Source organism: Pan troglodytes, chromosome 9 (genome assembly GCF_028858775.2).
Source record: "Pan troglodytes isolate AG18354 chromosome 9, NHGRI_mPanTro3-v2.0_pri, whole genome shotgun sequence".
In the NCBI taxonomy this organism is placed as follows: Eukaryota; Metazoa; Chordata; class Mammalia; order Primates; family Hominidae; genus Pan; species Pan troglodytes.
In genome coordinates this window covers 23,950,023-23,970,001 of record NC_072407.2, presented here as the reverse complement: position 1 = coordinate 23,970,001, position 19,979 = coordinate 23,950,023, and the positions used below count along the sequence as shown (strand labels likewise).

The following is a 19,979-nucleotide window of genomic DNA, read 5'->3' as shown; positions in this document are numbered from 1 at the left end:
ACCCTGCATGTAACATTATTAACGCACTGGCATGCTGAACTAATTCAACCGATTTCACTACCTGTGAAGAAAACGTTTGCCCAGAATGAGAATGGACCACGGGGGATGTACTGATAAACCTCAAGTCATCCAACTGTTCTTCCCTCCTTTGTTCTTCCTACTGAGGCCATCGTTCTCAATTCTCTTATCTTTACCTTTAAAGGATTTCATAATCCCTGTGCTCCTTTCACCTCCAGCCAGGGTCCAAGCCCTCATCATCTCTGCTGAGGCCTTATGAGTACTTTGAAACAGGTACCTCACACCTAGAGGTTGCAAATGGCAGCCTGGTGTGGAAACCAGCCCAACTTATTCCTACTGGTCTGCATAATATTTTAAAGTTTTAAAATTAGTTCAACATTTAAAAATCGGGATATTTCACAATAAATATCTGAATTTCTGCCTTCGTCCAGTAAAAACAATAAAGCCTGGAAAGGACTGTCTTTGTTATTGCAGATCGCCACCTGCTGGTGCCAAGTGGTGGCTGCACCCTCTAAAGAGGCGTGGCTCCCTCTGCCACAGCCCCACTCACCCTGAGCCACCCATCTAGATGACCATTTAGAGGCCAATTAGGCATCTGAATCTGTGATCTCCATTCTACACTCTTCCTAAGTTTGGTCTACTCCCCACACGATCCTTCATTGACTTTTGTAATACTGACGTGATGACATCACTGTCTTCAGTGGTTTCCATTACCCACAGAATAAGGTCTAAACTCATTGTGGTAGATGATGGCCACATTCTTCCTTTATTTCCAGCCCCATCTCCTGCCTTTCTAACCCTTTACATACAACTCTACTATGCTGCACCCACATGTGGCTTCTCTCCACATGGCTTTAACAGGTTTATCTTTGCAGTAACTGCAACCTCTCTGCCTAAAGGCCCTTCTCCTCCTTCCTTAGTTTGCTGCTAATCTGTCTTTAAGATGCAGCTTCCATGTCATCTTTTCCTGAGAGCTTTCCCTGACTCCTTGCCAGGAGTTCCTATAGCACTCTCCTTATTCTCTTGTTGGCTAAAATGTGATCCTATAGCACTCTCCTTAGTCTCCTGTTGGCGAAAATGTAAATCTTTCCTCAACTAGATTGAGAGCTCTTCAGAGGCAAAGGTTAGTTCAAGTTCATATGCTGCACAGGCAACACAAGAAGGGTGTGTTGACTGGATAAATAAGAAATGTTTAAGTCTCAGAAGATGCTAGGTACTAGAAGGAACATTAGACTTGGAAGTCTAAATATTCGACTAGCTCCAGGTCTAAGATCTATAACTTGTTAGCCATGCAAAATTTGAGTTGTCACTTCACCTCTTTGAATCTCAGCATCCTCATCTGTACAATGGGGATAATAATAGCAATCTCCTCTGGTTCTATAAAAATGAAAGGTGATGTGACACACAACTCTTAGTAAACTATAAAGTGATAAAGTGATAGATGAATCCACTGTTACTTCTGAATTGATAAATATAATTCATTCTGAGTGATTTTTTAAAAAATGACCCATCTTCCCTTTACTCCTTGCTAACAACTTTAACATGGAGAGGTTTTGGTGGGGGTGGGGGGGAGCAATTATAAGTTATATATAGTGAACCATAAGCTTGAGGGAGAGAATTTTAGAGCAGAAAAGGAGAATAAACCATTTTATAGAATCTAATCTAATCCAATCTTCTCATTTTCCAGATGAAGACAATAAAGATAAAGTGATTTAGAGTCAAGACTGGTGGTTAAGAGCCTGGTCTCACTAGTTAGACAGACTTGGCTTTTTGGTTTGTTTGTTTTTGAGACAGTCTCGTTCTGTTGCCCAGGCTGGTGTGCAGTGGCGTGATCATGGCTCACTGCAACCTCCGCTTCCGAGGTTCAAGGGATTCTCATGCCTCAGCCTCCGGAGTAGTTGGGACTACAGGCGTGCACCACCTCGCCAGGCTAATTTTTGTATTTTTAGTAGAGATAGGGTTTCACCATGTTGGCCAGGCTGGTCTTGAACTCCTGACCTCAAGTGATCTGCCCACCTTGACCTTCCAAAGTGCTGGGATTTCAGGTGTAAGCCACCATGCCCAGCCCACACCTGGTTTTAAACATGAGCCCCTCTAGTCTAGTTCTGTGACTTGGGGCAAATTGCTTAATTACCTCTAAGCTGCTAGCTCATGGAGGTGTGGGAAGAATGAAGTGAGCTAAGATGTGGAAAGCCCTTAGCGGACTCTCTACCCACACTCGATCAATACCTGTTCCTGCAGCCAGTGCCTAAGACCTCAGAGGGCACCAAGGGCTGATAAAGGACAGGGCCCAGGTGTCCTGATTCGTATCCTGGTGCTCTTATTTCCAGCGTCACTTCCCAGACTCCCCTAAAGATGAAGGCAACTCAGAGGGGACAGAAGGACGTTAGTTACCCAGAGTGGGCATTAACGTAAAAATGGGGCTAGTCAGATCCACATCATAGACGTTTTCCTCTTCCTCCTGTCAGACATTTGCTCTTTATCATTAAGACTTTTTCTTCTGATAGAAAAGCTGGAAATAAAAAAAGGTTATATCTTTTATAATCTTTCAAATGATTATAGCAAACAACAAAAAAAGAAGGAATGGGATTGATGGTGATCAAAGACTGTGATATTTTAATTTTGAAAATGCAAATTGAGAAGCTGTGAATCCTGAATATGTATTACCTTAAGACTAATAATGCTATTGGAATTATAAAAATTTCATATGGAGCTATTTAGTTGCCTCCACACTTCAGAGAACAGTTCATGGCTGGGCGCAGTGGCTCATGCCTGTAATCCTAGCACTTTAGGAGGCCGAGGAGGGTGGACTGCCTGAGCTCAGGAGTTCAAGACCAGCCTGGACAACATGGTGAAATCCTGTCTGTATTAAAATTAAAAAAAAAAAAAAAATTAGCCAGGCATGGCGGCATGCACCTGTAGTCCCAGCTGCTCAGGAGAGGCTGAGGCAGAAGAATTGCTTGTACCTGGGAGGCAGAGGTTGCAGTGAGCTGAGATGGTGCCACTGCACTCCAGCCATGGCGATAGAGCGACACTCCATCTCAAAAAAAAAAAAAAAACCAGAAACAAAACAAAACAAAACAAAACAAAAGCCGTGTATGTAGACCAGCTGAGTCATTATCTAAGCCCTGGTGCTCTTCTCAGGATTGTGAGCTGAGCTGATGACTTGATTCAATAAAATGAGACCTCCCAATTAAAAAGATTGGTATGACCCTCACTGAAGGAGAATGCAAGCAGAACAAAAGGAAGGAGTGCAATGCCTGACATTCCTTTGCTGGCCTGGTGCTGGCTGGCTTTCCTTTGAAAGCACTTAAGCCAGTCCCTCCACCAGCTATTGGCAGGAACTGTAACAGAGACCTCTAGAACACAGTTCAGGAGGAAAGAGGGAATATCGAATTCTTTGGGGAATCATACAAACATAGCAAGCTGAAAGTCTGGGCATGCACCTATGCACCTGAACAGGTATGTAAATACGTGTATGCACATATGCCTTTGCATTTTATGTATGAATGTATACTTGTGTCCATGCTTATACGTGACTTTTAATGTGTGTCCACATGTATGGCTGTATGAGTGTGAGTGTACAGCTGTGCATATATATGCACTTGAGGTACAACTGTAAAATACGTGTCTAGAATGTGACACTTGATCATTAATCCTCTTTTGTGTGTACAAGTATTAGTTATCCAATTGTGCAGTGTGGCCAAATGCACTGCTCATCTCCAGCACAGGATCGAATCAGGCACTGTCAGTGAAAGCTCTGGGAATTATAAGAACTTTAAGGGCAGGGGCTGGGGAGCTTCCATCTGCCTGGAGTGGACTCATCCATGTGTATGACATGGCCCCTGAAGCCCATGTGCCTCATTCAGTAAGGGGTGTGGTGTAGCCTGAGCAATGAGCAATGTCACTGACCAGAATCACACGGAGCAGCAGCACCACTGTGTGGACTGGCTCCACACAGCCTCCCATGGTCCTGAGGATGTGCCATCAAAGAGACAGGGGCTAGGGGACAGATAAGGACAGAAGGATCCATCCATTGCCACAAACACCCAGGCTTATGTCCTCAGAACATGAGCTCTTCTGTACTTCTAGAACCAGCCCCTCCCCTACCATTACTCTTCTCCCCAATGTCCCTCTCCCTTCAGAAAGCCCCAGCACTCAGCAGGGACTGTGAGGATCTGGATGTTCAAGGCAATCCCTGCTATAAGAAATCTTAGTTATTGAGCCAGGTGTTTATTATTTATTTTTTAAGTATGTTGGGATGTGTTAGGACTAATGCTGGGGACTGTCGGGTGACACCAAACCGCCCCCACCCTCATATTTAGGCCTTCATGCTTTCTGCTCAGGGAAGCTGCTACTACAAGGCCTGGGGTCCCCACATTCCTATGCATCCTGGGATCAGCTCACATTTTACTTCCCTTCTTCAGCTTTCTCTGTTCCTTCCCCAACCTGTGCTGTATGAACTGCTCCCTGGAGCACATTGTGTCTGCTTCTCTTAGGAGTTTATCACATGGTTTCTTAGCTATTGACTTAAGTATTCCTGGAGCACAGTCTAGCTCCTGCCCTTACAGACCCGGAATCCACTATAAAGGAACTTTTACCCAATGTCCCAGGCAGCACAGGTGGGTGGCAGCTCCTACCTGTACAGGAAAGGTGCAACCGTGGCAGTGTTGGGATGGTTGTATTGCTGCTGGGGCTGAGGTAGCTGAACACTGACGGTATTGCTTCCTGTGGTCTGGGTGGTCCCGACGGACCCACTGACAGTCTGGCTGCTGATGCTGTGGTTCAGGGTGGTCCCTCCTGGGCCTTTTCCTTCTGAGGACGCCAGGCTGGAAGAGGAACTGGAGTGTCTGCCGTCCAGCTGGGGCTTCTGCTGGGGGAGTCCTGAGCTCAGCTTCCCACTCCGGCTCCGCTCCCCTTCCTTGGAAGGCGCTGGGGCACTTGGGGATTTCCCGGGCATGCTCTTCATTCCTGGTTTTGGTATTCCACTGTGGGAAGGGGCCATGGGCTCCTTCTTGGCACTGTTGAGCTTCCCCCCTTTGGGGATGAAGCTGGCGATCTTGGAGGACTTTTTTGGCATCTCGGGCACAGCTGCTCCACTGGGGTCTTCTTTTGGCTCCTCCTTGAGGTCCAGCCTCTCCGTCACAGAGGCTCTCTTGGCAAGGTCCTTGCTTTTCTCCTTATCCTTCTCCCGCTGTTGTTTCTCCTTCTCTTTCTCATTGCCTTTCAGAGAACTCTTCTTGTTGGTCAGTGCCCGGCTAAAAGTCCTCTGGGCAATGCCCTTGAGTGCAATCTTGGGGCTGCTGGAAGCAGGGCCCACAGTGGTGAGCATGCGACTGGCGGCCTCCAGCTCCTCGCTCTCTTCAAAGCTGGGCAGAGTCTCCAGCCGCTCACAGCTTGTGTCCCGGGACCCCGGGCCCTCACCTGCCTTTGAGCCCCCTTTACTGTTGAAAAGTTTCAGCTTTTCCAGCATGGACTTCTGATTGTTGGGGGCCGGCTTCATGGCTTCAGGTGTGGGCCTGGGGGCCTCAGGCCCAGGAGGCTTGACCGAGAGCATGGATACCGTGGCACTGTGCTTCACGCTGAGGGATTTGCTGCGCCAAGGCTTGGTGGCCGCACCGGGCTGCGGGATGGCCGAGGAGGTACTGCAATTAGTAGGGGTGGAGCTGCTGCCGCTCTCCAAGGAAGCAGGTGCATTGTCACTCATTCCGGGGTGGGAGGAGGCTGAACTTGCCAAAGGCTCTGCAGAGACAGAAGAGAGGAGGCCTGAATCATACTTGTTGACCTGCACTGAAGACCAGGGAGGGTCAGCCATGGCCACACAACCAATCACTCCCAACCCAAATGCCGTATAGCTCCATTGCCCACTTTGTGGATTATCTGTGGTTAGGTTTTAATTTCTGGCTTGACTTCCTCCTGCTTTCCATACTGCACAGTTCACATCTCCCCAACCCCATCACATTTTGGTGGCATGTACCACCTGAAAGCATGCAGGTCTTAACAAATCTTAACAGACACCTGCACCGTTAATACAGCCAGTGCAGGAAAGAGTAGGAAATACCTACCGTTTTCAATTATTCCTCCCATAGCCTGTTTCCCAATTATGGGAAAGAATCAAGAATTATCCAACTTTAAGCAAACAATGTATCAGAGACATTAAAATACAACAATTACAAAAATAGAAAAGAAGGAGAAACCATGTAGAATCTTTAAAAAAGAATAATTACACACAAAAGTTGTTAAAGCCTATTAAAGCATGTAAGTTTTTCCTATGCTGGCACTTTTTAAAAGCTGCAAACGGCTGGGTGCAGTGGCTCACACCTGTAATCCCAGTACTTTGGGAAGCCGAGGCAGGCAGATCACCTGAGGTCAGGAATTCAAGACCAGCCTGGCCAACATGGTGAAACCCAGTCTCTACTAAAAATACAAAAATTAGCTGGGTGTGGTGGCACATGCCTGTAATCCCAGCTACTTGGGAGGCTGAGGCAGGAGAAGTAGAGGTTGCAGTGAGCTGAGATCATGCCATTGTACTCCAGCCTGGGAAAAAGAGTGAGACTCTGTCTCAGAAAAAAACCAAACAAACCAAAAAACCAAAACACGTTGCAAACATGGTTCAGGTTGGACTTAAAAACAGCTTTTTTTTCTCCTTTTTTTTTTTTTTTTTTTTTTTGCTTAAGAGTGTAATCTATGCAATGGGTTCACTGTGGGCAAGAAAACACACAGGTTATCTGAAAGTCAAGGCTTCCCCTTGGCGCTCAGTGAGTATTTCCCTGGCCAGACTCTTTTCTCAGAAAAGCCTCAAAATATTTCCAAACTAGAGCCAGAATTGTTCTAGTGAGGGCAGGCTCCAAACTAACGGCTAGTCACCAAGGTGGCCAATGTGACAGAAATGGAAACTGCAGCAGCCTGCTTCTGTCAGTGCCCGGGATGATGCAGCCTATCTCTCAAGGAAGGACAGCTGTTGGAGAGAAAGTGCCAGGCAAAGCACGTCTCCACTGGGCCCCGTGCCCGCACCCACCCACACCCCATGCCCAGTGTGCACGGCAGACAGGATACACCCCTTCAGCCCCCCAAAAAGCACCTCTGCATCTGCAAAGTCACAATGACATGACTTACCTAGCAGCAGCCACTTTCTCCTGCAATGATTCCCTAGGAAAAATCCTCCAACCGGAGAGGCTGCCCTTCCAATTGTCACAAGTGTTTTCGGTTAAACTGCTCATGTTTCTAATTAACTTTTGTCATCCACAACTACTCCAGTGCCCAGAAGCCTGGCGGGATTAACGGCTGCTTCTTCTGCCTTTTTTTTTTTTTTTTTAAATACCTATGTTCCACTGCCTTCTAGCAACAGAGTAAACTGTATATAGAGCGGCTTTTTATGATTTAAAAGTCAACGGCTGCTGAAGCCGAGTGAAGGCAGCCCCTGTGTGGGGCGTGAGCACCGTGCCGTGAGAGCTCACAGTAAAGGAACTGCCTCCTTTCACTCTCAGCTGCTCGGGGAAGCCACAGCTCCAGGGTGATCCAAAGCAGACCTCCCAATGTTTTAAAACACATATATCTTCCTGACTTACTGGGGATTTGGGTTTGGAGGGAGGGTGCCTCACAATCCTCCCTAACAAAACTCAAGGGGTGTTGTTGGATGTTTTCCTGGGGAGACTGGCTTGGAATCAGGCTCCGAGAACCCACCCACACTGCTGGCCTGTTAGAGGGTTGCTACAGGCTTGACGCTGCCCATCAGCGGCCTGCTTGGTGTCAGGAGGCTCAGTGCTCAGCACATTGTGAAAAGGAGTTCCTGCCCCTATTTTAAGAGTGAGGAAACTGAGACTTAGGTAGGGCTAAAGAATAATCCTAAATTACACAGCCAGAAATGCAGATATCTGGGATTTGAACTCAGGTCTCCTGACATGGTGTCATAGCTACCTCCTTCGATGAAGAATGCATGTGAACAGCCACTTAAACAACAAGAGCACTTTTAGGAACTGCGCATTCTACTAGCTTATGTATGTTCATGACATCCATGGTGGGGTACAAACCAACCCTGCCATTTGAAATACAGCAGCCTACATCACAGAGGATGGCTCTCTGGCTGAAATAATAGTGAACCCACCAATCCTGAGTACCACTCCTCCTAGGAAAACTGCCTTTCCCTTTACCTGAACTTAGATCTGGGGCAGATGTAAAGTTTTCATTCATTCATTCAATATATTCATTCATATGTATCTGTTCATTCATTGAGCTCCTAATATGTGTCAGATACTGTTTTAGGTACTTGGGATCCATCGATGAAAAAACAGATAGAAATCTCTGCCTTCATGGAGTTCACATTTTAGCAAGAAGGAACAGATAATAAATTTAATTAAATAAACTATATTATTTGTTAAAAAATAGTGCTAAAGAAAAGGACGGGGGTCTTAGGGGCAGGTTGCAACACTGTCCTTATAGGAACTACAAGATCCCATTCAAAGGTATGTTCCTCTTTCCTAAAGAAGTTTTAGGCATAGTCCCCACATGTACATGGATCAATGTGATCTTACTGCTTGGAACTACTCTGAGGCTTGCTCAGAAATGGATGTCTCCACTATAATTTCTATTTTTTTTAACACTAACAATCGCAGCTAGAAATTAACCAACTAAGTAGCTAATAACTGACCCAGAAGAAAACAGATACTTGGCTTGTCTTGGTGAAATGGCCATCTGAGACTCTCAGGCCTGGTTTATATCACATGACATTTTCCCCTACTGTGTGCTTCACTAGGATTCTGTCCATACCTCTTCCATAGAATGATTTTGGAGGGGCAGCTACTTTATACAATGCTCTGGGAACACAGAGTTGAATAAAGCTCCCGCCCCCTAGAACTCACTGTCTCAGGGTGCAATGGACCTCAAAACAAACCATGAAAACAGTGTAAAAAGTGGTAGACGGCTCTATGAGGTGCTATGAGAACTGGAGAATTAGTAGGCTCTACTAATTCCCTCTGAAGAGTTTGGGAAAACTTCCTGGAGGAAGTGATCCTTGTGTTATCACGTGGTGCTTCTGCTATAGGTCAGTTATTCCCCTGGTCTGGGATTTCCTCCAGGACAGAGACTCCCCGCCCTGACTCATCTTTGTGTTCTAAAGCCTGCTGGAGCATAAAGATACTTATGAATTGCTGGTGGGTAATTTTGATATTTGCAAGTCATATTTAAGGCAACAGAGATGTAGGATTTGTGATGAGTCTTTAGGGTTTTATTACAACTCTTAAGCCTAAACTCAGGAAAAAATTCAGATTAAAACTCAGAGAATCAGAATTTCTATGTAGTATTTAGTCTGGGCTCCCCTGGTTATTAAGTCATGGGGGCATTTCAAGGCTACTCATTACGACTATAAAAGGTAGCACCTGGGTATGATTCTGAATTTGGTTTCTAGAGCAGGAGTCTTGAGTGGTGCTAGAGAGGGGGCACTAGGGCATCTGAGGACCAGGTCATCAACATTCTACACTCATGTCACAGCCAGAAGTTCCCTATGACATGAAGGGTATGTCAAGTCATGAGTGGTCTTGTACAAAGTAACTTGATACATTTCTATCATTCCTAGGATATCATACCAGTGATCTCAGAGCTTGGCTGAGTGGCTGTTTGGGGCCTGTTCCTCTCTTTGTCTGTTTCTTTTTTTCTTTTTTTGAGATGGAATCTCACTCTGTCACCCAGGCTGCAGTGCAGCGGCTCGATCTTGGCTCACTGCAACCTCCACTTCCCAGGCTGAAGTGATTCTCCAGCTTCAGCCTTACAGACGAGTACCACCAACACCTGGCTAATTTTTGTGTATGTGTGTGTTTTTTTTGTAGAGATGGAGTTTCGCCATGTTGCCCAAGCTGGTCTCAAACTCCTGAGCTCAAGGGATCCAGCCACTTCAGCCTCCCAAAGTGCTGGGATTACAGGTGTGAGCCACCGCGCCTGGCCTTCTTTGTCCATTTCTAATCCTGGGGTCCTATGACTCCTAGCATGAAGCTTTCCTCAACAGGCTTCTCAGATAGTAAGTTAAACAAAGGGGAGGTGTGGGTGGGTAGGCTGGACCTTGAACTTTGTCCCCAACTCATGGCGTGATCCTAGATATGCCATTTTGCCTCTCTTGGCTTCAGTTGCCCCATTTGTTAGAAAGAGGATGAGCTATTTCTCTAGTGTCCTTTTAGCCTTGCTTCTATTCAAATCGGGGCAAGTCTCTGAGACGACCCCTGCAGCTGGGTGATTTCCAATCTTGATGGAGAAAACCGGCTGGGTCAAGGTATGGTCAACATTAGATGAGCTGCTTGTGAATTCAGAAATGCTAGTATCCTATGAAAACCAGTTTGGGGGAAGGTGGGTGGGGTGAGTTCTTCAAAATGAAAAGCACTTATTTCCCTGGTAACTAACAACTCTTGTTATTTTCCTCAAATATCTGAACTTTTGTTAAAGCAAAGGAACCTAAGGGGGAAAAAGAAAAGCATAAAAGAATGTTTTGAACATCTGTATCCCCCAAATGATGATATGTGGGCCACTGAAGTGGATGAGATTGTGTTGGATGGCACATGAATATTTTTATATTTTAAAAGTCATATTTATTGCTTATTAGATATATTAGAAACATATTGGAAAATGATAACTAGCCATATATAAATTAACAGTTTCATGGATATTAAATGTAGATTTAAAATTTGAGCTAGTTTAAGGAAAATACGAAATAAAAAACACAAGTGGCTCACAGATTTGGCAAAAATCACGCAGAAATTTTATGAAAGACTGAAGTGGGAGAAACACTGTTACATTAAATCAAGATATACTCATATTAAATGTGTTCTTTTGAAAAACGTAATCAACCAAATAGAAATCAAACCAGAAGGCTCAAATAAGGACTAGGTTCAAAACGAACCTGAAATGGTTAGTTTTTAGAGCTTTATTTATTTCTATGTATTTGTGTAGTATGTGATATTTTGCCAGTTCTGGCAACATGACCAGGCCTTGTTGAGCCAAAGGTAATTTTAAAATAGTAGCTGTGACAATTTTTGACCACATAGTAAAAACACAGTAAGAATGATATATCGCCATCCAATAAACAGCCACTTCTCCACATGTTAAACTGAAAAATATCAAGATATACTCTTATTATGTACAATAAACTCTGATATATGCTACTCTAGTCTGTTCTAAAATGCTGATTGCAGAGCCCTTAAACAGGTTTGTTTTGTTTTGTTTTGTTTTAAGATGTAGTTTTGCTCTGTTGCCCAGGCTGGAGTGCACTGGTGCAATCTCGGCTCACTGCTGGAACCACAGGCACATACCACCACACCTGGCTATTTTATTTATTTTATTATTTTATTTTGAGACAGAGTTTCACTCTTGTTGCCCAGGCTGGAGTGCTCACTGCAACCTCCACCTCCCAGATGCAGGCAAGTCTGCTGCCTCAGCCTCCTGAGTAGCTGGGATTACAGGTTCCTGCCACCATGCCCGGCTAATTTTTGTATTCTTAGTAGAGATGGGGTTTCACCATGTTGGCCAGGCTGGTCTGGAACTCCTGACTTCAGGTGATCCTCCCACCTTGGCCTCCCAAAGTGCTGGGATTACAGGCGTGAGCCACTACGCCTGGCCCTTAAACAGGTCTTATGCCCCACTAGTGGGCTGTGCCTTGCAGTTGGAACACCTCAGTTCTAAAAGACCAGCTTACAAGGTTGGCCCACCACCAACTGACAAACCACTGTAAGAAGGAAAAGTTTCATTTGAAACACTGCAGACAGGATGCCTTTGAAGAAAAGGAATTTTTTTTTCTTGGAGTTTAGAGAGAGTATTAATCCTCCGGTTGGGAGGGAAAAAGTTTGGTTTGGTTTTTCTGGCAACCAGACTTAACCTTCCCTGACAGGAACCAAAATGCTTTCTAAATGAAAATACTGTTTAAAGCAGATAAATAAAGCATTTCTTCCTCTCTCCTTCAGTGAGGGCGGACACTGGCCCCAGGTCTCTCCTGTCCCCAGCTTTTCAGTTAGGGAGATGTTGGTGGTCTGGTCCTGATGCCAACAGGCACTCAGGGAGAGTGTCCTGTTGATCCCAGCTCCTGTCACTGCTACTGTGATTTTTAAATCTGCCCTGGGGGGGTTTCTGGCCTAAATCCTCTCCCAAGTCTTTGGAGAACAGGCCTGATAATTGGGTGTGGGAAAATGTCTGCAATTTCCTAAAATTTGTCAAGGTGTCAATCTTGAGTATTCAAATTGGTTAGTATAATTGAAACTAGTTTTTTTTTTTAAAGTGTATTGACTCCAGCCACATGAGCTAGAGACTGTTTTCAGAGTCATCCTAGTCAGTTCTTGACAACCTGGTAGCCACCAGACCACAGAAGGGCAGGTGAACCTGTCTCAATCCACTTAGAGGTTCTGCAAGGTTCTTGGAGCCTGGCTGGAGGAGCCTTCTCAGCAGCACTGCTGTGTCAATGTCTAATATTAAGTATATAGCTTAAACACAGTCTTCTCTCCAACTCCATCTTGGAGAGGATCCCTGGAGGTAGAGAGAGAAGTAAAGAAGGTAAGCGGGGCATGAGGACAAACAAAGAATGGAGACAGGAAAGTGAGAGGGCATGGAGGGAGAGCGAGCTGGGCTTTGGATCCACATGCTTCAAGGATCTTATTGTGTCTATAATTCCATACGCTTCCAGAAAGTCTAAGCTAGAATAAGGATGAGGATCTATACAATAAAATGGTTTTTTAAATAATCAAATGTTTTTTAAAGGTTGTTTGGTTAATGCAATCCCTATCAAAATTCCAGTGACTTTCTTTTTTTTTCAGACATACAGAAATCTATCCTAAAATTCATTGGAATCTCAAGGGACCCCCAAAAATCAAAACAATCTTGAAAAAGAACAAAGTTGGAGGCCTCACACTTTCTGATTTCAAAACCCACTACAAAGTTAAAGTAATTTTTTAAAAGTGTGGTACTATCATAGAGACAGACATATAGACCAGTGGACTAGATAGCTCAGAAATAAACCTTTGCACATATGGTCAAACAATTTTTGGTAAGAGTTCCACAACCATTCAATAGGGGAAAGAATGGTCTTTTCAATAAATGGTGGTGGAAAAACTGGATATTCTCATGGAAAAGAAAACTAAAGTTGGATTCTTTTTTTTTTTTTTTGAGACGGAATCTTACTCTGTTGCCCAGGCTGGAGTGTAGTGGCGCGATGTCAGCTCACTGCAACCTCCGCCTCCCAGGTTCAAGCAATTGTCTTGCCTCAGCCTCCTGAATAGTGGGATTATAGGCATGCACCACCACGCTCGGCTAATTTTTGTATTTTTAGTAGAGACAGGGTTTCACCACGTTGGCCGGGTTGGTCTCGAACCCCTGACCTCGTGATCTACCCGCCTCAGTCTCCCAAAGTGCTGGGATTACAGGCGTAAGCCACCACACCCGGCCTGGATTCTTACCTTATATCATATGCAAAGATTAACTCAAAATGGATCTAAGATCTATACATAAAAGCTAAAACTATAAAACTCCTAAAGGAAAATATAGGGCAAAACCTCATGACTTTGGATTTGACAATAATTTCTTGGATACGACACCAAAAGCACAGGGGACCAAAGAAAAAATAGTTGGATTCATGGAAATTAAAAACTTCTGTGCATCAAAGAACACTATCAGTAGAGTAAAAAGGCAACCTACAGAACCAGATGGAATATTTATAAATCACATATCTGATAAGTGACTGATATCCAGAATATATAAAGAACTCTTACAACTCAACAAAAACAACCTGATTTTAAAATGGGCAAAAAACTTGAATATTCTCAAAAGAAGATAAGCAAATGGCCAATAAAAATATGGAAAGACATTAAACATCACTAATCATTAGAGAAAGCAAATCAAAACCACAACAAATACCATTTCATGCCCATTGGAATGCCTACTATTTAAAAAATAAGCATCCCTGACCCTTGTTATCCTGCATTGTGGTTAGTAGATGCACCTGACTTAGCTTACTTCCAAGAATGCCTGAAGTCTTATTAGGTCCCCTGAAATGGTGGTTAGAAAAATCAATAAACAAACAAAAACTATTATCCACACCAGATCTCTCCACAGGGCTCAAAATTAAAATCAGGTGCTCCTGACTTGTCCCCCTCTTGACTAACCATGTCAGTTCTCTCTAAAACTAACTGAACCCAATGACTAGAAATCTTGGTGAGGCTTTTAATGTTTTCTTCTTCTATGCATGGTGGAGATTTTGCTCTCTACTGGGTCACTTAAAATGTCATGTATGAATACTCCAGTATCTTGTGACAGTTTGATCAAAAATAAATATGCAGAATGCAAAAGCACATTATCCTAACAGACAGAACCCTTCTCTGTCCTGCATGAACCACACATTTCCCAGTTTTTCTCAGTGACTTTTTCACCCCAGAGGAAGCAGAAGAGGCCCTCGACAGCTGGAGCAATTACAGTTGTGTTTCTTTGTAATATGTGACAAGGTAATCCTTTTTCTTCAGTGGCTTATTTTGGATAAAACCAAGTGAAACCATGGGTGATGAGGTAATTCATTTATCTGCTGGTAGCTAAGAACCAGTTTTGTTTTTTTTTTTTAAAGAATTACCCCTTTCCAAAGTAGTTTTCACTACATTTTCTCCAAACAGTTTTACAAGGTATGTTCTTAAATCCCATGTAATGTTATAAAGAATTGGTAAAGCTAAACAAAGGTTAACTTGCTGGAAATATTCATATGCAGCTGGGCTTATGTTTGACCCTATGATAACACCTTAAAAAGAGAATAAATTCTTAAAATCTCTCCCTCTCTCTCACACACACACCCTTTACATCAAATGTATTCCATACAAATTTTAAAAATCCTCCCACTCAGCTGGGTAAGGAGACGGATCATTTGCTGGTATCTGAAGGAAGATACCTTTAAAAATATAAGACATGTCTATTCTTTATCTTTCAGTTCTTGAAGCCACATCACCCTCAAAACACATCCTTTCTCTCTCTTGAACTTATTTGTTCAAAATCCCCAGGAGAAAACTTTTGCTTTAATTGGTCAGGCAATTTCTCTATCTTGTACCATATATGGCTATAAGAAAGTACAAAATTGGCTGTAGAAAACCATCTCCCTTTTTCCAAGAGTGTATGAAGTTTCACAGACAGATTATACACACTTTACAGGGGGCAAATCCCATTCTCTCAAGAGGTCATTGTTCACAACCAGCAGCTTTTTGGCAGAATGCAATGGCTGTACACTATTGTAAATAAATCCTTCTAAGATAGAGTTAGTTAAGGAATTCTGTAGGCCCCTTCCTCTAGGAGCCCAGCCCAATCTTTCTGCTTTCTATTGGGGCAAGGATGGGCAGCCCCAAATAGGAGCCTCCAAATCAGTGTTAAACCAGAATGGCTTCCACTGAACAATATAAATAGACAGTAAAAGAAAGAAGAAATTCCATGGTCAGGTAAGTTTGGAAAATGGAGGTCTAAATAGTAGTCAAATCGTTTCTTTTTTTTTTTTTTTTTTTTGTCTACAGGACTTCTCAGAACCTTTAATGTGCCTATTTGCACTGAGAATATCCTAAAGAATATCCTAAAGGATAATGGGATGATAGTGTGATTCTTAAATGTATTTTTGCCAGGGAACTGATTTTATGGGATAGTTTAAAGAAAAAGCCTATCATGGGATGCATTTTGGCAAACACTGTCCTAATGAAGGGGGCATAAAATGGGTTTACAAGCTAAATCAGAAAAGACAGATGTCCACTGGCCACTTACGAGGAGAATTAGAAAAGGGAGAAGAAGATGAGCCCTTATTTCCTCCTGTGATGCTATAATCTAGTAAAATGTGGGATTCTTTCATGCATTCGAGCATTAAACACCCGTAAGGTATACCCGCTTTCTTTTATTTACTCTGCATGGAGGCCAAAAGCTACATGAAAATAGGAAGTAGGTTATTACCAGGCAGCAGTATGCCTAAAAAGATTTCTATCAACAGTTAGGGTCACTGTGACTCACTACAGAGACGTGGCTGCCATGAAAATCCATGGGATCTTGGGTTATATTAACACAGGAATGACATTCAGAACAAGAAGGGTGAGGATCTTGCTTTGCTGCACACAGCCCAGACCACAGCTAGAATGGTGAAATCTTAGAATTTTGGACCTGGAAAGGCTTCTTGGAGGTCAGCTACTTTAAGGCATTCTTTTCTCAAAGCGGGCAACAGAACCGTGGGCAGGTAATGACTTCTCCAAGGTCTCACATTCAGTAAATGCCACAGCTGCTACTAAACTTGGGACTCTGGAATTTGTTAAGTAACATAGCTTCCCTGGCTCTACTCCAAACTCACCAAATCAGAGTATCTCTGGGGAAGGACTCAAAAAGCAGGGGTTTTAACTAGCTCCCCAGGTGACTGTAATAGATACCAAAGTTCAAAAAGCAGATGTTAATAGAGTTCAAATCTTACAACACACACTGAGAAACTATAGTTTGCCCTAAAGGACGAGGATGACCCTAAACCATGCTCAAGGAAGAGTGGCCAAAATGACAGAGACCCTCAGCTTTAGAGAAGAGACAATGAAGGAAAAGGCAACGGTAGAAGAACTCTTCTGAACAAGGTGGCTTTCCTTTCCCTTCAATTTTTCTGCCCAAAGACACTGGGAGGCAAAGAAAAAAAAAAAAAAAGTTACAGCAACACCTGCCAGAGCAGTCCATGACTCAGGACCATTCTGAACAAGAGTGTTTGGACAGTGAGAGACCCAGGACCCATTACTTACAGTAGTGGGTGTTAGGAGGCGCCCTCGGGTTCCCTGGAGCAATTTTGGGGACAGTTGAAGAGGGTGAGGTCAGAGAGTATTTATAGCAATTGTGGAAAAGGGGAATTGAGTCAGCCTGTTTTTATATATTCTCTGCTCCACTTCGACCAGAGCAGCTCTCTTTACATCTAAGATTTTATTGGACAAAAATTTTCCATGGCAAAATATATTTATACACACACACACACACACATATATAGCAATATTACTAACAACACATGTTAAGAAGGATAACATTCAACATTTACAGAGCATGCACTTTGTGCCAGGCACAGTGCTAAGCATTTTTATTGTTTTAACTTCTTTTATTCGTGCTATAAATCCAATGAGGTAGGTAATAATGATCCCATTTTACCAGTGAGGACAACTGAGGCATAGGGGTTAAGTTACCCAAGATCGAACAGATTAGAGCTAGGCAACTTTATTTCAAAGTCCACACATGTAAGTTGCACTTCTAGTCTACCCCACCTTGAGAAGGGACAATAAACAGGACTCTCAAAATATGTGCTTTTCTCTGGGCACAAGATATAGTATTTTCATCAAGCCTTCTGTCAACAGCTTTTAGAAACTTTACAACAAAGTTTGTTGACCTTTAACTCCTTCCCTGAAGACAAAGAGAATGTTTCCCTCCAGGAGGTTCTTTTTAAAAATAGGAACGTCAGACAATTTAGCAGTCATTTAAATATGGTTTTTGTTCTTCAAAATTTAGGATGCTGGCAAAATGTAATCTTTCTGCTGTTATTTTTTCTGTCAATCAAAATCAGGAGCCAACCAAAGAACGAGCTTATTATATTTCTCTGGAGGAATCAATGCAGAAACTGAGAGCTGAATTGGACTATTATTCACTCTCTATGATTGTATTGTGCCAAATGTGCAGGAACAGAAGAAAAAAAAGGAGTCATTTATCCTGATTCTGCCAAGAATGCAGACACTTAGTATCAGATAGATCAAACAATTTCAGGGCTTCACGGATGTGACTGATCCACACACAGCCCTACTAGATTTCTGGGCCTTTTCACCTGACAGTTGTCTTCTTAATGGGAAAACAGAATTCTTCTGAAAAGATGAAACATACTGAGATAGAAAATGCCTCAAGAGACTTCTCACCAGCTTTACTCACCTAAATCAGGAAACAATTTCCTACACGTGTCTGTTTTATTTTATTTAATAGGTCTGGCTGTGACAAGTTGGTGGTAGATTGAGGTTTTGCAAATGAAGCACCCATTTAGAGGAATCCTAACAATTCTTTGTAAGGCTAAGACACTTTTAAAAATCAGATAATTATAATGAAGTGGAAAGAATGCCAAGATAATCATCTTATTCTGTTCTGTGATATTCAGACTACCCTTAGAATTATGCAATCATCGAACTTTGTGAATGGGTTCAAGTCCAACTTAAAGGCTTGGTAATCTTGCGTCTAGCTAAGCTCCAGTTTATTCATAAGTAAAAATAAAACTAACACTAATAACTAGTACTTTTTGAATGCCACCTCTGTACCAGGCACTGTACTAAGTGCTTTAAATAATTTCATTTAGCCGGGCGCGGTGACTCATGCCTGTAATCCCAGCCCTTTGGGAAGACAAGGTGGGTAGGTCACGAGGTCAGGAGATCAAGACCATCCTGGCTAACATGGTGAAACCCCGTCTTGACTAAAAATACAAAAAATTAGCTGGGCGTGGTGGCACACGCCTGTAATCCCAGCTACTCGGGAGGCTGAGGCAGGGGAATCACTTGAACCTGGGAGGCAGAGGTTGCAGTGAGCTGAGATTGAGCCACTGCAGTCCAGTCTGGGTGAAGAGGGAGACTCTGTCTCAAATAAATAATAATTTAACAGGTTTATTTAATTATTTCATTAATTCACGCAAGTATCTTATACAGTGGATTTACTGCAGCTCAGAGACATTAGCAACTTGCCCAAGTCATGGCTAATAAGTGCTAGAGTAAGAATTTGAACAATAAAGTCCATGCTCTTATTTTTTTTTTTTTTTTTGAGACAGGGTCTTGTTCTGTTGCCCAGGATGGAGTGCAGTGGTGCAAGCATGGCTCACTACAGCCTCACCTCCTGGGCTCAAGCAATCCTCTTGCCTCAGCCTCCCATGTAACTAGGACCACAGGTACATGCTACCATGCCCAGCTAATTTTTTTATTTTTTGTAGAGATGGGGTCTCACTATGTTGTCCAGGCTGGTCTCGAACCCCTGGGCTCAAGTAATCCTCCTGTCTTGGCCTCCCAAAGTCCTGGGATTACAGGCGTGAGCCACCGTGTCTGGCCCCATGCTCTTCTTAATCAATGGACTTTATTAAATGGAGATGGTGACTAAAGCTTTCTTCCTCCCTCATGAGCAGCAAAAGGGCAATGATGTGAAAGCACACTGCAAACTGCAAAGTCCTGAGATTAATTCTTATTCTTCTCTATTAATATTGGGCTTTCTTAAAGCAAGGTATAGCTACACCAAATTTTGGTGGCGTTATTCTCTTTTATAAGCAAGATGGGACCAGGTCTCAAACCCAACTCTATGGAGAAAGGGAGAACTGTCCTTCCAGTGCCATAGTTTCATACGTGGCTCCCACGGCCCTGCCCAAGCTGACCTCTGCCATATTCCCACTCTGAGCCAGGGCCCTGTGCCCTACAGGCATTGGCCTGTGTGCCCCGTCAACTTCACCAGGCTGACTGGAAGCAGCCCAGTAAACACACAGTTCTCACTGTCTGGAGTGGTGACTCAGTCACTCTTGGCAACATCTACTCTGTTTCCATAAGGCTCAAAGAGCTCTTCATATGAACCTTGTTGAACAAGGACTCAAGGAGCTTCTCACCCACGTGCACGGCTACGAGATAGAACATGGAAACCAGGCTCACTCGCAGACCAGCTTGGAGGTTTTAATTCCAACTTAAACATTCTCAAGCTTATTAAATTTTGTTTCAGAGAATCTTTGTCATCTTGAATAATGAATTCTGGATGTACAGGAACCAGGGATATGACTGGGCTCAAAGTTATTTGGCCACATTTCTCTTCGGAATCCTAAAATAACCACAACGTTGCATGTTTTTTTCTCCAATCACCCTATCTCATCCCATCCTTCCAACTTTTATTTTTCTTTTGACATTTCTTCTGTTCCAGGTACTTTCCCAGGTGTTAGGGATACAGCAATGGATATATGGTGTATGCCTTCAAGGGGTTCC

General features: G+C 43.3%; 1 protein-coding gene across 13 annotated transcripts in view; it reads right to left on the bottom strand.

Annotated features, from left to right (window-relative positions):
• The window catches only part of NAV2 (neuron navigator 2), a 773,425-nt gene that overhangs the window by 182,220 nt on the left and 571,226 nt on the right, over positions 1-19,979 (bottom strand). For all 13 annotated transcript variants that reach the window (XR_008538002.2, XM_054662160.2, XM_508328.8 and 10 more), the window contains one exon: positions 4,659-5,760. Coding sequence is in view for 12 of the 13 variants with exons in the window: in XM_054662160.2 (XP_054518135.1) it covers positions 4,659-5,760 (1,102 nt within the window). In the remaining variant the exon portion in view is untranslated. The remainder of the gene's footprint in view (positions 1-4,658; positions 5,761-19,979) is intronic.